General features: G+C 39.5%; 1 protein-coding gene across 1 annotated transcript in view; it reads right to left on the bottom strand.

The window, feature by feature from the left end:
- Positions 1–1,928: 1,928 nt before the first annotated feature.
- The window catches only part of LOC120786472 (ras/Rap GTPase-activating protein SynGAP-like), a 33,230-nt gene continuing 18,113 nt past the window's right edge, over positions 1,929–17,045 (bottom strand). The window contains exons 11-19 of the mRNA XM_040121945.1: positions 16,349–16,550; positions 14,908–15,098; positions 13,221–13,425; positions 11,749–12,327; positions 7,284–7,802; positions 6,870–7,031; positions 5,906–6,117; positions 3,687–3,759; positions 1,929–2,082 (exon numbers count right to left, since the gene is read on the bottom strand). Coding sequence (XP_039977879.1) covers positions 2,044–2,082; positions 3,687–3,759; positions 5,906–6,117; positions 6,870–7,031; positions 7,284–7,802; positions 11,749–12,327; positions 13,221–13,425; positions 14,908–15,098; positions 16,349–16,550 — 2,182 coding nt within the window. The 3' untranslated portion in view covers positions 1,929–2,043. The remainder of the gene's footprint in view (positions 2,083–3,686; positions 3,760–5,905; positions 6,118–6,869; positions 7,032–7,283; positions 7,803–11,748; positions 12,328–13,220; positions 13,426–14,907; positions 15,099–16,348; positions 16,551–17,045) is intronic.

The following is a 17,045-nucleotide window of genomic DNA, read 5'->3' as shown; positions in this document are numbered from 1 at the left end:
CCGGCTTTAGACCAACACTGTCTCTCAGATTTGAGCTACAGCTGCAACTAACAATTTTCAACTAATTTGCCGACTATTTTCTCGAGTAATCGCTTAGCTGATAAAATATCAGAAAACAGCCATCACAAATTCCTAGACCCCAAGGGGAGACCGAAAAAGATACGCAATATAAGACAAGCAAACGCAGCTAATTCTCTAGCTCTAGATGTAACTGGCCATGAAGGAGCGCGCAGGCAGGCACTGATTAGAAACTGTAGACCAAAGATGACCAAACACTCTGCTTAAGAAGCTATGTAAGTGTTATCTTCAAGAAGTCTCTGAACGCATAACCTTTCCTCAAGACACGATGTTAAATACAGAATTTGTTTTGGTGGTCTGGCTCGCACCATGACTCGATCTCTGCCAGGTGTAAATGACATCCGTACAGTGTGACCATCCCCTTTTTATTTTAAAAAGGGGAAACTTTTTTTTTTTTTTTTTTTTTAATTCACTGAGCAAGTTGAAAGATCACCTAACTCCGCCTCTTCCTGCTAGCTTAAGCAAGCCCCGTTAAAGATAGAAGTAGAAGCAGTAGCTGGGAGGTCTTCCCCCACAAAACTAAGATTTAGAACTGAATGACAGCCATCAACGACATTGCTTCTCTTGTTGACAAGTCAGCGCTGCCTGACTAATTTGCCTATTGAGATCCGATTCAAGATAATGATGCTGCCTTTTTATGCCAGATATATATGCAAAGGCCTGTGGATTGGATGATATAATCCAAATAATGTATCCAGGTACAGATCACCTGTTAATACCTCGTGTAAATGGGACCTAGCATGGGTCAAGCTCCAAAATGCTGGGTCCTACATTTCCCATAATGCAACCACTATCGCCTTTTCATTAGACCCTCTCTGCTTGGAAAGTGCCCATGTTTTGCAAACTTTACACCTCCAGTTTCTAATGCAGGCTTTCGTTCATAAAGTTGTTCTCCAAGCCCAAGTCTGACTTGACAAAGCTCCAGTAAGAGAAGTATCAGAAAACTGACCTTAACGTGTAAAATCGTTGAATACCCCTTTAAACTCTATATTTAGTTACATTTTGACATATCTTTTTGTCTATATTGTTTATGAAGCACATAAAGTATGTATATAAAACATACTTTGTTATTTCTATCATCATTATTATTACAAAGTGAATAAAACATTTTAATCCAAGATTATTTTTGTAAAATATTTTTATTATTAAAAATGTTTAGTCGCTTTAAGAAATACCTGTTCTATACACTGAAATTAAAGAAATTGTGAGAAGATTTAGATTGTATTTAAAGCAGTTATAATATAAGCTGATTGTAGGACTTGTTTGGAATCTATTTTGTAGGAGGGCTTGACTATAAACGATGCAAAAAGATGAAAAAAATCATAAAGATAACCACTTCTGCAAGTAAAAATATATTTGCAGTGAAAATATGTTACTAAATGATTTCATCAGAATCGGATAGTAATATACAGTGGGTTCTTTGCTCGGGCCCTGCATCTGAGGATCACAGATGGTAAATGATTTAAAAATGTGCTTGCTGCCTGTCAAAGGCGTCACCGTGTAAAAGCCTTTTCTACATTTTGTCTGCAGCCACTACAGTGAGAAGCGAGTGTGCTGCTTGTAGCAGAGAAAATCATGAATCCATTTTCATCCTCAGTGTTTTACACATCTCTTCTCACCTCTTCCGAATAAATAAAGAAAATCATTAGGTTCAGTATTGCCATTGTTGTGGCATTGGCTTATATTTCGGTCAACATGTGCAGCAGATTCACCACACACATTGGTCTTCACGCTAAACTGATTGTCAAGTTCTGGTACAGGCAAAATTTGATTATGTGCAAAGTTTTGTTTTTTTTGTTGGTTTTTTTTCTTGTTTTTTTTAGGAACGTTGTGAGATGAAGCCTCCAGCAGTCCTGCTGGGTCCACTGCAGATCTGCATCATCATGGGGATTTTGTAGAGGATCTGAATCAGTCTTCTTACACTCGAGTGACCATCATGAACTCTGGTCACTTTGGAATTGGCAGTCAGGATCCTGGGTGCCCACCATAGCCCTGGCTGATAGACTGAAGGGAGAGAAAACAGGTGAAATTGCTACTTATCTCCATTTATGGCTTCCTGAGGGCACAAGTGTAAGGGGAATAGTTCAACATTTTGGATTAAATGTGTATTCACTTCCTTACCGAGAGCTAGAAGGGAAGATGGATACCACTCTTATGTCTGTGGGGTAGAGGGCTAGCAGGCAATTAGCCTAGCACAAAGAATGGAAACAGGAGGAAACGGCTAGCATGGCTCTGTCTGAAGGTAGTTTGCCATTTTAAGGGTGGGTTTGTGATATATCTTGGCTTGGATCCATTGTCAGGCAACCAGCAGAGACTCCAGGAAGTCACTGCTCCTGGCCAATAATAGTCCAGCACTTAAACCCCCTAAAAACTATTGAATTGTCATTTTTAAAACCTCAGTTTTTGTACAGATTAACATAACATGCTAATCAACGAGCTTGAGAGGTGCTGTTAGGCAGATTTTGTGCAAGGCAAACCGGCTGCTGAATTGTAGTTTTGTATTTGCTGTACATAATCGAGAGTGGTATTAATCTCCTCATCTAACGCATCTTGATCGAGAAAGCGAATAGATGTATTTCCCAAAGTGTTGACCTATTCTTTTAACTCTTAATTCTCTGGTTTCTGTCTTTGGGAAAGAACTGTTCGTGCTCACACAGAGGAAATTAACAGGACTCTCCCACTCTGAAGGAATAGCACTTTTCAACACTTACTTGGACTTTTATTCTTCTTTTAAATGGGCTCCAAGCACTGCTCCATTCAATATCAAGAGTGAGTGTGTTAATCTAATAGCTGTGACTCTGAGCCAGAGAGGATCCTGCTTTGCAAACATAAAACTCATTTACCAGACTAATTTTGGATTGCAGAGTTTAGCTATATCTTAATCACTCACTCATATTTGTTTTAAAAAGTCTGGCGTAAAACAATTACAATCTCACAGCAGACCCAGGGGAAAACATTTCTATATATGGTCTGATTTTTTTTTCACGAGGCAATTTCGTCTATTTGCCCTTGATTTTGAGGGATGCAAAAAGGTGACAGTGAATTTCAAGGATAGAAAATGCTGTTTCTTCGGAGCTATATCTGCGTCAATGTGAACAAACACACAATCAGACAACACGCAGCGTCGTCACCTGCGTCACAATCCAGCCCACATGGTGCATTCATGAAACTGAGCCCTGAAGAATTTCTGTGACGCTACGTGTGACTCACAGTCAAGGTTTTTCTAATGCTAAATGCCTTTTGTGGTATAATTATCTTTTCGTGTTCAGTCATATACAGTATCACTGCCGAAGACTTGCTACTCCTTCACGGGAAAAAAACTAGATTAAATTTAAGCCCTATCCAGCTCCTGATTTTTAGGATCAGCACTGTGTTTTCCACACTCCCCTATGACGTGTGCAGTAAAATGGTGAAATGTTATTTCAGATGCGACACAAAGGTACTTTTGAAAAGATGGGAATAGGAGAACTGCATGACAGCTGCAAGCTTTTCCCCTGCACTGGCTTTGGCAAATGCTCTGGATATGATGTAAGAATGATGCAAGCTGTTTTAGGACACGACCGGTTTAGAGAATAGGGATGATAAAAGATGTAGACACAGGCACAAACCTGGTCTGTGAGGATTCGAGGCTTAATATCAGGTATGGCACCCCCTCTCAGCTCATCTTCCACAGCCATGAGTCTGACAACAGGGAAATAGAAACAAACATACCGGTTGACAAAAATAGAATTATGAAGCCGGTGTTCTTCAAATTTACTGTAGGATTATGTGGCCATATGATGATATTAAGGACTTGACATGTTTGTGGGTACATTAACTTATCCTCAGAGCATCCTGAAGCTGAATCTGAACTGCCTTCAGAACGGTTCAGTTATAGAACTTGTGAAAACTTGAGTGTGTGTGCAGGATGATGAAGTGTGCACCCATCTGCCATATCTGAATTCAGAGGAAATAGAGAATATGCATAACAGTATAAGTTAACTAAAGGAGGCTTTCAGCCAGATGAGATGTGAGCTCTGTAATACTCCAGTTATACAAAATTTTGGCTTTCATAAAAAATTGAATGTGGGTATTTAAGTATGTGTAGCTACGATCAGAATTTGGCTCGGCTTGGTTTCTTCTGTCCTCGTAATAAAGTTACTGAAATTAATTGAAGTCTTTCATATTAAGCATGAGCCTGCTTTTCAGCACTAGTCATGATATTTGAATGAGCTACATTTAAAGGAATAGTTCCACATTTTGGGAAATAATAATGCGCTTATTCGTTTGCTGTCTGAGAGTTGGATGAGAAGACTGATACAACTCTTTTGTCTGTGCCTTAAAGGTATCCTGTGGAGTTTTTAGCCACTAGTGCTGCTAGGGAGAAATGTATTGATGAGTGGGTCCCTTGTTTTTTTGCTGTTTGTAGCACAAATTTTAACAGAATTTCCAGAAAATCTGCAAAAGGAAATGTGAATTAATGTGCATTTCCATCCACTATCGTTATGCGAATATTTTGAGTTGGGCACATCGGAATAAACAGTTGGTTTATGCTACGAATTTGGCAGCCAGGTGCCATTAAGCCATCACAGAAGAAGAGGTCGCAACAAGATGATGTAATTTAAAGAGCACCAGTCAAACCTCAAACTGTTGAAAACTATGTAGAAAACATGATGAATATAAGGCATTTATGTTTCTTTCATGTATTCTTTTAGTCTCTTTAGTGGAGCCCGAGTGACATTTCAGTCACATGCTTCATGTATGTCATGTTTTTTTTTTTTGCTAAGTCTGTTTCCACTGCTCATTGCTGCATTATGCTTTTATTGATACACCAACCTTTCCACCTAAGCCAAGTGTAAAAACAATCGCTGACATTTCGAGATTTTTTACAGGCATTCCCACACAGGTTAATGCACTAAATGATGCACATAAATGTATGGACTTGGGTAACATGATTTAAAAAAAAAAAAAAAAAATTGTGTCAATATGATTTGTGTTTGACTTACAAGAAAACTCCACAGGGTACTTTTAAGCAAGGAGCTAAAGCCAGGCGGTGATTAGCTTAGCTTAATATAAAGACTATCTGCACCTCCAGAGATCACTAATTAACATATTGTACCTCATTTGCTTAATCCATACAGAAACAGAAATGTATAAACAGTCATTTGTGGTTTTACAGGCAGTTATTTTTGAATTTCAGACACAGCTATTCTAGTTGTTTCTCCCAGCTTTCAGGCTTTATGCTACGCTATGCTAACTGCTACCTGGCTCCAGCACTGATAAGAGAGTGATATCTATTTTCTCATTTAACTCTCAGCAAGAAAGCATGTAAGCGTATTGCCCAAATTGTTGACCAATTTCTTTAAAATCAGATTTAATGAAGTCATGCAAGTTGTACTTCAGTGGAAAACTTCAACTTTTCTGTCTGAGTTCTTCTACAGCTGACCTCAGACAGAAATGAGTAAAGCTGGTCACCACTTCTAACCACCTTTACTTTGAATGAATCTTCCCTGTAGCTGCGTTTAACTACTCTTATGTATTGTTTTCTTGTGGCACTCAAACATTCGAGTTTGCAGTTGTAGTCCATAACTTGCTAGACTTTCAAGAAACAGTAGATTGTTGTTGTACAGTGAACCCGTCACTGTCTGACCAGGTCCCATGAACGTGAGCGGCAGTAAGAGAAGGTAGAGTGTCTCCATGGTAAATGCACTACTTTGGTTTCATCACACTTCGCTAACGGCTGGATATAATCATGGTATAGGGCATAAGTTTTATAAAAAATTCTCTGGATCTTAAGCTTGCACAGCCTCATTTCTACCAGCCGTAGTTCATCCTGAACACTAATCACCTGCTGATGATGCCTTTGATTTGAGAGTCCTTCTCCATTTGCTGCTGCTTCAGGCGGCGCTCACTGTCCTCCAGGCGGCTCTGATACTGCTGCAGGATCTTGTTTGTCTGTTGTTCCTGCGTCAGAAGTCTTTGTTCATATTCTTCAAGCTTGCGATGAGACATCTTCAGCCTTTCTTTCAAGGAGTGTATCTCTTCTTCGTATTCTCTTACCTGAAATTGAAGGAAATAAAGTGACTTCATATGATTAGTGGCTGTATTCCGCAATATTCCTGAATGACGAGTGATTTTTATCAATACAGACACCATAGATGGTACAGATCTCTCGATGCTGAGCAGCAAGTGCAGACAAAACTGCAGTGGAATAGTGCTTTGCCACAATTTTCAATGTAATAAACACCACAAACAGTAGGCATCTGTTTCTGATATGGGCGAGAGTGTGGGAGTTATTCATCATAGAAACTGCACAACAGTAGCCACCACTATCTAACTCATGTATGATTCTGTTAAAGCTCCAATATAGGATTGCAGTGTGGTAGAACCAGTAGAAACGGTGTCACCTCAGTTCAGGTTATGTACTTTACGTGTAGCCATCAACTGTTGCAGATTTTTTCCTTCTGAAGTGTTTGGTACACAGTCTTAAAATGTGTGTGTGCCTAAGATGGGCTTTACATAATATGGTGACTGAAATGTTTGATACATTTGGAATATAGGCAGCTGGATTTTTGCATTGATGCTTCGCCATCCGGGATAGTATGTCATCTGTGCTCTTTTTTTTTTTTTTTTTTTTAAACCAAGGATACTGTCATGATATAATTTTTCTTTGATTCCACTTATTCCAGTAAATCTCCTTTTGTATCCCAACTTTCACTTGAAATAGTATCTCATATATTCTGGAGAAATCGCACAAACATGCACACACACACACCCTTAAAATACTGAAAAAAAAAAAAACGTGTACTAACCCTCTCTAATCGTGACTCATCCATGCTCTTGGAGTACTCTTTCAGCTGACCCTCACGATCCGGCCGCAGGCTCTCAATGTCAGCAGAGAGGTGTGGCATGTTGGACACCCAGGCGACCGTCCGCTCATTGAGGGCCGGGGTGCTCAAGGTCGACTGAGAACCCTGGAACAGCAAACAGGTCAGTCATGATTTTAATTTATGTCTTAATATTAGGAATGTCCTAAAAATTGACCTTTTTATTGACGTGACAGGTCTTCACGTATAAATATTATTTGAAAATCTAGTCTCTTCTCTCATATCATGTCAAATAATCTTAATATAATGACATTACGTATGAACTGAGGAAAACTAAGGAAATGTCACTATACAGTTTTAGAGTATCTCTTTACTTAGAAGGTTTGAAGTTAGACTTACCTGTTTATTGACAACTGGCTTGAGCAGATGCTGCTGTGGGGGCTGCAGTTGTGACTGAGGCTTCTTGGTGCTTTTTGTTGGCGTGTCTGTTGACTCCTCTGCGGCTGCTGGCGGGCCCTGGTTGTCTTTGGCAGAGCTCGTCTGGTACGGGAGCCCAGGAGCTGGACTGTCTGTCACCGATAGCTGGGTCTCCTGTTGTTGCTGCTGTGTCTGCTGTTGCTGCTGCTGCTGTTGCTGCTGTTGCGGCTGCTGAGTTTGCCGTGGTTTTGGCTGACTGCCGCTGTAAGTTGCGTCAGAGGAGTCGAGGAGGAGGTTCCTGCTCTGCGGGCGAACCTTTGGAGGCGTGGCGGTAGCTGGATTGTTAATGGACCGCTGGGACTTGAGGTGCTGTGGTGGAGCGATGGATGACTGGCGGACAGGATGAACCGTAGTGGGAGGTGTAGCCAAGGAGGCAGGGGTGCCCGTCCCAGTGGCTGTTTGAGATGCGACTCCCATCAGGTGCTGTTGCTGGAGAGACTCCTGAGAGGAGGGAATAAGTTGACAGAAAAAAAAAATTGTCAAAAAAAATGAAGAAAGATTCATTTCATTTACTGAAAGTACTTTAATTACTTATTTAATTTAATTTACTAAAAACCAGTATGTGTAGAATTTGAAAATATCCAACTTTGATGCCCCCCAGTGGTAAAATCCAGTAAGGCACAAAGACAGACCAAAGTGAACATGCCCCCTTAGCCACTATGTGTTTGACCCAGGGACACCAAGATGAATGAAAGAAAGGCACTGCACTACTTGTTTTTTACCAGGCTAATGTTTCCACAAACAAAACCCATTAGCCATCTGATTCATTTAGAAGATGCTATAATCACAAAAAAATATTACTCACACAATGACTTGGATGGACAGACAGATGGGGGGAAGGATGATCAGCAAGGAGAGTTTATATTTGTATAGCACCTTTAAACAATAAGGCCTTTTACGGTGCTTTACATAATCGTAAAAAGACATTAAGACAAGAAATAAAAGAAACACAGGGCTATATAAAAAGACAAATAAAAAGTATTTTAAAAGCATACCGTAAAATAGAAGATAAAAATAGTGGTAACAGTGGTATAGTTCCAGATTTTATTTAATAAAAAGGCAACGTTAAGCAGAAAAGTTTTGAGCCTTGAGTTGGAGCAGAGCTGGGTTTGTTCCAGTGATGTGATGCATAAAAACTGATTGCTGATGTCTTGGTTGGACTCTGGGGACAGTGGCAGACCAGTCCCAGATGTCCTGAGTGGTCTGGACCCTAAACTGTTTAGTGCTCTATAAACCAACAGTAGTATGTATGGATATATGTATAGCTTGAATCTCTAGTTAAATGTAATAAAAGACAGACACATAGATAGATGATGTCTGCATGTACAGTCCAGACCCTAAGTATTTGGGCAGTTGCACATTTTTTGCTGCTCAGGCTCAGAACTTCAGCACATTCGATTTGAAATGAAATAAAGGATACTACATTAAAGAGCCAAGTCTCAGCTTTGATTTGAGTAGGTTTACATCAATATAGAAAGCACTGAGTGTGATATATAGCTCTTATGGGCTTGAATGTAGTATCCATTATTGAATTTCAAATGGAATGTGCTGATGCACAGAACCTGAAGAAGATAGAAAGTCTAACTGACAAAATAATTATGGTGTTGACTGGATGGATGGATGGGTAGGTAGATACATAATTAATGCAAAAAGCACTGCCCTGATAACACCGTTTATATTACTAAAACAGGAGGCTCTTGTGATGTTTGTTTCATTAAGGCCCACGCAGCGGGACAGAAATAGCTTAAGACTGCATGACAGTATCATTAAACACTATAATTTTACACAGACATGCTGTAGTAAACTTATCAGCGTGATAGATCAGCAGCTCATGAGTACACCATCAAGTCAAAACCAAAAAGGTCAGTTTAGATTTCTGTTTCATCAAAAGCTGTTCCGCAAAATACGAGAATCCTACTGAACTCCATCAAACATGTGAGTTTAATTTAAGTCTATAAGCTTTCACTTAAAATGCTCAAACTTTAGACTATAAAAACAGATAAACATCTCTTGCCAGGAGATCTAAGTCTGATCTGCAGCACACTGAGGGTTGAAGCACGTATAATATAAAGATATATGCACTATCAGCAGTTACAGCACTTTTTTTCTGCCCTATTGACCGACAGCTGGTTTCCAGCCCTGTTGAAACAAGGATGCGCAGTATGATGGATGTCAAGCACCCTACACAGGTCAGCAGAGGAGCCGAGAGAATGGTCTGGTTTCAATGTGTTGTCGGTAGCATAACGAGTGTCTCTCAAAAGTGCCCTTACAGTACTGTTAGATTTGCGTATTCTGCTGCTCAGGAGAGGGGGGGGGCTTTGTTCTGCTGCCTGAAAATCAGTCTGAAAATTGCAAAAACAGAGGTACAAGCAAGGTCTACTGAACTGCAAGGGCCGTTCTGAATGCACCAGTTGATGCCGCCATTTTTTTTTGCTTAAATCGCAGCCCTGAAATCACACTAAGATTAAATGACAAGGCATTAGGTATGTTGGGCAATCTGGCTTGGGATTTTTTTTTTTTTTTTAAATGTCACTGAGAGCAGCATTTGGAGCTAGTTTCATGAATTTGCATTAATTTTTCTCAAATTTTAGTTAAAGCTATAATTTAATAAAGATAATTAAGAAGACTCAAGAGAGCCCAGAGCAACATGTTTAGGCCTGTGAATTATTTTAGTCTCCGAAGAGGGAATCTTGATGTGCATGACATGCACACATGAATTACATTTCAAGATTCCTGTGTAGTGAGGCTGCATTACCGTCTGGGCAAAGCCAGCAACTGCATTCGATGAATGAACTCTTACTATACAGTAAAGAGGCTATTCAATATTAAGTAAAATAAAATGTTGACTACTTGGCATAACAGCCAACCAACCAACAACAGTAGCAGTCAGTCAGTCTCCGGCACGACGCACACAATAGTCCGTCCACTTTGAAGATACTGAGCATATCCTGTATCATTACAAAAATACACTGCAACAAATTCACCTGAACAAAATAGACTGAGCATTTTTAATTAATAGGAGTCTGTGAGCGTTGTGAGTTGATGGGCAAACTATTAAAAATGAAGTTCTCCACCTAGTGGGGTTCTTAAATCACAGTGCCACTCTGGCTATTCAGCTACAGTCAATTGTTATGCACACTCATTTCTATCATGTTGGAAGTGGTCTCTAACAGATTAGACACCCATTGATAGGCTGAGTGATGTTGTATGGTTACAAATTTTGGTTTACAATCTATGATAACTTTGTCAGTAATTTCTTGGCCTACAAAATGAGGAGTTATAAAACATGTTGGTGCATCATTGTACTGCATGGTCCACCAATTTTAACATACGAAGAGTGGCGTTCTGTCTATGAATACACACACAACGCAAAGACACGTTACAATTGCTACTAGCTTACAGATCTTTTATACCTGTTTCTATTTTGCATCTACCCATTTGTCTTTCCCAACATTTTTTGCTTGTGACCCCTTATTATGAGGCAATAACCCCTTGCAACTCCTCACCATTGCTTGCATGTTGTGAGCGGTTTGATCATAGAGTGAATTTTTAGAATCATTTCTAGATGTCTAAATGGCTAAAACTATAGAAAAGTCTCCTTTTTTCTTGGGCAATTATCTAAATTAATCTACCTTCCCACTACATTCATCTTCCAACCCTTCATAGGGGTCCTGACCCCCAGGTTGGGAACCACTGCCCTAAACCTCCAAGATACCCATGTCCTACCAGCTCTTCTATGCATATATTTTACCAAATATTCATATGATCAGAAAATGAAGTTAAGGAAACTTTAGCTTGTTAATTGTTTGAGGCTGTAATAGATTTTATGGATTAAAACAAACAAATTTAATGCGTTGCCTCAAGCCTGTCTATAAGATTTAATGGTATGCAGAGATTACATGTTTTAATATGCAACGGTTGCATAAGGAAACAGGTGGAAATCCAGTTAGGAGAAGGCACAACTCAATCCTGTCAGTCACTTGTAGCCTATTACCTCTGGGGTTAGAGCTACAAGAAATGGCAAGTGTTTCCTGTGTTGGTTTGAATTTCCATACGTTTGATCTCTGTTCTCTCACACCTGCCTGTGGCAGAGTTAAGTCACAACAATTATATTCACTTAACAGTTAAAGTTTCTTTATACTTTGGTTGACACCTGTATACAGATACAGATATTGTGTGTAGATATAATAGCACAGCTATACTGCACATATCTTGTTCCCTAATTAAATACATACATATGTAACATTTTGCCTTTGCGTTTTTTATAAATGAAGTGATAAACCTGTTAAACAAACCAAAGGTTCTGCAAGAGAAAAATATTGTTGCATATAATTACAAAGATGAAACTGTCTTTCTGTACGTGTGAGGACAAGTGAGAGGTTCCTACCTGCACCTGCAGTGACAGCTGGTGCCAGGCGTAGTCGTTGCTCTGATTCTGCCGGGTGAAATCATCACTGTAACTGTGTGAGTGGACAATGCTGGGCTGCACCAGACTGCTCTGTGACCGCAGGGCGGACAAGTCCTCGCTGCGGGAGAAAGCACTGTTGCCAAAGGCGGGTGTATAGTCGTGGTGGCCATTCTCAGGCTCGGGGGCAAGGAGGAGAGGAGGGGGAGGAGGCTGAGATTGAGCTGGGGAGTTCTGGGCGGCCAGATGGAATAGCGGGTTCTGGAAAGAGAGGGGGAAGTGCATGGCTGCTGCTGCCTGCTGTTGCTGTTGAGAGATGGATTCGGTGGGCCCCCCTATGTGGCCCATCTGGCTCAGCCTCAAACCGGATCCTGCTGAGCCCGTCGGCATATGTCCTCCCATACGAAGAGGACCGCCGAGGTTCCCAAAGCTGTGGCCGAGGCCGGCGATGGAGGCTTGAGAGGAGGTGAGCATGTCTCCCACAGAGTTCAGGTTGGAAATGCTGTTCATACGGGAGTCCTGAAGGTCCATCATAGACACACTTTTATTCACACTGTGAACCTGAGACATACAAGAAAACCTTTATTGTAGCTTCATTTTGAAGTGGATTTTGTTGAAAACCATTGTTCCTGAGAGAGAGAATTATTCTTTCTCAGTTCGCCATAAGGTGGAACACACACTTTTCAAATCCTAGATCCTGATGTACCGGAAAAAATGTTTATTTTACTTAATGTACAGGAAATTAATGTGTTTACAGTTTTAACTGTAACTGGACCTTTTTTTTTTTTTTTTTACTGTAGCTCATTTTCATCTTTTTATTTTTTTAAATTTAATTTATGTTTTTATATTGCCTCTTAATGCCTTTTTAATTAAGTAAATTACTTTGAATTGCCTTGTTGTTTAAAGATGCTATATTAATAAACTTGCTGTGTCTTAGTGGATCTTTTGCTTAATAACTAATTAACTTGAAAATCAAGGTCTCATGTTCCTAAAATCAGTGCACAAACAAAAACAGGAGTTTGACAACGCTGACTTAAAGACAGTTTTGGCCTTTAAACTTTTGGAAATTAAATATAATGTACCCAAAGTCCACTCAATCAAATGAAAAGTCAAACTGTAAAATGGTTTTGATGATTAAATAATACACCAGTAAAAACCTCTCAGTGTGTTCTAAAGTTTAAGCATAATCCACTCTCACAAGAAATCTTGTTTAAATTTACAATGTCAAATTTACAAATTTAGAATGTCTGAAATTTCCTAATCATTTATTAAACTAAGTACTCCAAGTAAATCAAAAACTAAAACAATAGTAAACATGTTAGCCAGTTGTTTATATTATATAGAAATGCATGCATTTGACCCATAAGGTCTCAAAAACATTTACTACACTGTAGAGAGGGTTTCAAAGGCTTCAGAGTGAAAATAAACTACTGCATTACTATTTCCCACCGTACCTTTGGATCAGGCTCCGTAATGTCCGAGCTGCTTGTACAGTATGCGGGGCTGGATCGAGCCAGCGGTGGACGGGTCACGTAAAAAACTTCTCTCGACGAGCGAAGGTCTCGTTCTGCGTGACGCCTCATGTTCAGATTCGATGAGAGGGATTCTACAGCTGACACTCCAGTCGTAGGGGATGGCAGGCGAGAGATGTCGATTGAACTGCAGACACACAACACAAAGACACGTTACAATTGCTACTACCTTACAAATCTTTTATACCTGTTTTTTTTTTTTTTTGCATCTACCCGTTTGTCTTTAAATATCGTACATGGGCCCTGTGGAAAGAAACAAAAGTGTAAACACAGAACAGGCTGTCTCAAATGATGAATGTTGCCTACTGTTCTATGTTTTTATAGTATTTAGGGGTATTTTATGCCTTAGAAAGACAGGAAAGAGGGGTGAGAAAGTATGAACGCTATGTAAATATGGTCCCTGGTTGGACCCAAAGCGGGAACACCGTGGTCACATGGTTAGTGCTTTAAACTTCTGGGTCAGTGGTTCCCAACTTTATTTTTGCTTGTGACTCCGTATTATGAGGCAATAACCCTTTGCAACTCCCCACCATTGCTTGCATGTCATTAGGTTGTGAGTGCAGATTTAATGCGTTGCCTCAAGCTCTATTTTCTTTTATATTTCATATACTAGTTGATTAATAAATGAAAAAAATATTAAACAGCTTAATTCATAATTAAAATATTGTTTGTTGCAGCACTAAATAAAGTGAGTACACATGATCAACAGTCTGCAGGATTCCAGTCAAGAGTTTTTGGTCCTCTGCACCTGTCTATAAGATTTAATGGTTTGCAGAAACTACATGTTTGATGTCACGGTCCGAAAATGAAACAGGTGGAAACCCAGTTAGGAGGCACAACTCAATCCTGTCAGTCACTTGTAGCCTAATACCTCTGGGGTTAGAGCTACAAGAAGTGGCAAGTGTTTCCTGTGTTGGCTTGAATTTCCAGACGTTTGATCTCTGTTCTCTCACACCCGCCTGCAGCAGAGTTAAGTCACTCTCATTCAGTTTTGTTCCCAGCAGACAACAGCGTGGTAGGAGGGACTTATAATAGCAGACACAAAATAGCTGCTGTGGAGTCCTCTGATATTACCTCTGTTAGTACTCTTACTTAAAGAGTTCTTATCGAAACAGTTAGGCTGTAATGAGAGCAACTGTCTCTTGGCAATAGCAGAGTGCTGAAGTGAATTAAAACAGAGGAAAGAGGTTTAGGTAAGAATGTCTGGGAACAGATGGTGCTGGAAGTTATGGATTGATAGAATACTTAAAATGCCCGAAGAGGTGCATTAGCATTATGGGCTCTTAGAAATACACTGGTGTTTATTTTTGAGCTATTGCCAGCTTATTGTGTCATTCACTCATCAGTGTTCTTGGTCTTTTTATGAGCTACTGCTAATTACACCCATGTGAAACTGTAATTCCTCTATTAATGTGCAATAGGTGCATATTTGCAATCATGACCTTTCACACTGTTGATAAAGCCACGGCAGGGATCAATCCTCTGCTCCAATGTAAAACTATCAGCATTACCCATTACCCACAATCTTTGGGGACATGCAAATCCAATTTCATATATAAAATCGAAGACAACTAAGATGCATAAAACAAAGGAAACCATGAGAAGATACCTGTTTAAGTCACGCATCATAAGGCTTTGGAAGTCGGAGGACATGAGACGATTGAAAGATGGTCGCGAGAAGAGTCTATCCTTCGGTCGCTCTGGCTGGTGATTTGTAGGCATGTGGAGCTGCGGGTTCCTCAAGGCGACACTGATGTCGTTCAGCAGCCGTGGTAAGGGTCCGAGTTTCAGAATAGCATCCTAAAACACGGAAACATTTTTCAAATCAAGGAATCCAGGCTTCCAATACTCATGCCATATACCCGGGGGTCTCAACCTTTTTGGCATCACAGACTGTTTTATTGACCATTTTTATTTTGGACATGACCAGAATAAAGGTCAAATTCAAGTCCCACTTGCTTACGAAACGAAACCAGATCGAAAATAAACATTTGACATCATACCTTTGGATTAGGTTTAGTGATACGGAAAAATGCAACACAGACAGACTGTTCAAAGTTCAAGGTAAGTACTGAGCAAATAGCTTGTGATGACTTATAATCTTAAATTATTATTTTTATATTATTATGATAATAAATAAGGATGCACTGATAAAACCCATCACATTGGTTTTAGCCGATACTCGAATTATCAAGTGGATGTCACCAATCTACACTAAATCCTTTATTTTTCATTCATGTCATAAGTTTTAGCTTTCAGTCAGTGACCTTTATTCAGTCATGGGCTGTCACAACATTAAAATAATAAAGATACTGCTGATAATAATTAATCACTAGTTCACTATAAATGCGTTTTAATGAATTTGATAAGTACATTTTCTGCACTTTTTTGTCAGGAAGCCTTTTTGAAAACACTGAATCGATGATTTTATTTCATGTTTAACATGCAACACATATTAAACACATTTTAATTTGGAGAAAAAGAGCATGGTATCCGATTAGTACTCAGTATCCAGATATCCTTATTTTAGGTATTGGAATTGGTATTAGAAGAGAAAAATTTGGATCAGTGCCTTCACGAAATCATTATTCAGTGTTTTTGGCAGAATCATATCATTTTCTCTAAGGAAGAAAATGTTCTATGGTCCAGCACCCAAGCACAGCCCAGGGGCTGGGAACATCTATAAATGACTCACTTCATCATTCATGAATTCAAATGAAATTCAGAAACATGACAGGAAAAAAGCAATAAAAAACACATATTACACATTCGTTAACCTATGTATGAGGCAATTTAGGGCTGACCATAAAGTATTTATAACTTTCATTATGTTACCACTACAGTAAAATTGCATTAAATTAAATAGTTAAATATTAAAGTTCTAATTCCACCTCTGTTTTCAGAGTTCAGATAATATTCATTGTGTCTGTTTGATAGAAAACTGCAGAACCTGATTTTCCAACCCTCCACCTCCACTCATCAGAGTGAGAGAGGATTATTAAATTTTTTTATTTAAATTTTCCATGAACTCATCATGTTATTCCACCCACCTTGCTAAGCTGGCCCATGACTTCCCACAGTAAACTGTGGAGCATGGACAATTCTCTGCCGAGGTCAATGTAGCCCTCAAACCCTCCAGCGTTTCCTCCAGTGTCCATGTTGGAAATCTCATAAAGAAACTGCTGCATGGAGCCCCACTCCATCTCCAGGAACTCGTTCATGAAATACATGTATTCCTCCTTCGGTCCAAATCTGTGTGACAGGACACATGGAAACAAAGAAGAGAGTGGAAACAGCAGATTAGCGGATGGAACTCATGTTTATAGTGAACGTGCAGGAGTTTAGGTTTAAAATCCTTAAAGTTGCAGAAATCAATATTTGTAAATAAAATCTATTCCTATGTAAAGTATTAATTTTGAGTGCAAAACAACATCTCATACGTTCAAAAGATCATTCTTAAACCTGAGAACAGAGGCTGACAAAACAATCTCAACTCAAGGTCTGCTTACTAGTTTTCAACCGCATCTCACAGACCTCATCACAAAATGGAGTTGACTCAGCTTTCATCACATAAGTATGGAACTTCAGTCATGTGATAACAAGTGGGCGTATAGTATATGAGGGGAAGGTTGTAACATAACCTGTCCAAGTACCACCAAACTTTTGATGTCTTAATTACCGGCGCATATTTAAGTCAGTAGAATTGTTTTCATATTCAAAAAATGGCAGTACAGAGTGGAGAGGGAA

This window comes from Xiphias gladius, chromosome 24, assembly GCF_016859285.1.
Source record: "Xiphias gladius isolate SHS-SW01 ecotype Sanya breed wild chromosome 24, ASM1685928v1, whole genome shotgun sequence".
In the NCBI taxonomy this organism is placed as follows: Eukaryota; Metazoa; Chordata; class Actinopteri; order Istiophoriformes; family Xiphiidae; genus Xiphias; species Xiphias gladius.
Note: the sequence above shows the minus strand (reverse complement) of the source record. Positions and strands in the feature narration are given on the sequence as shown.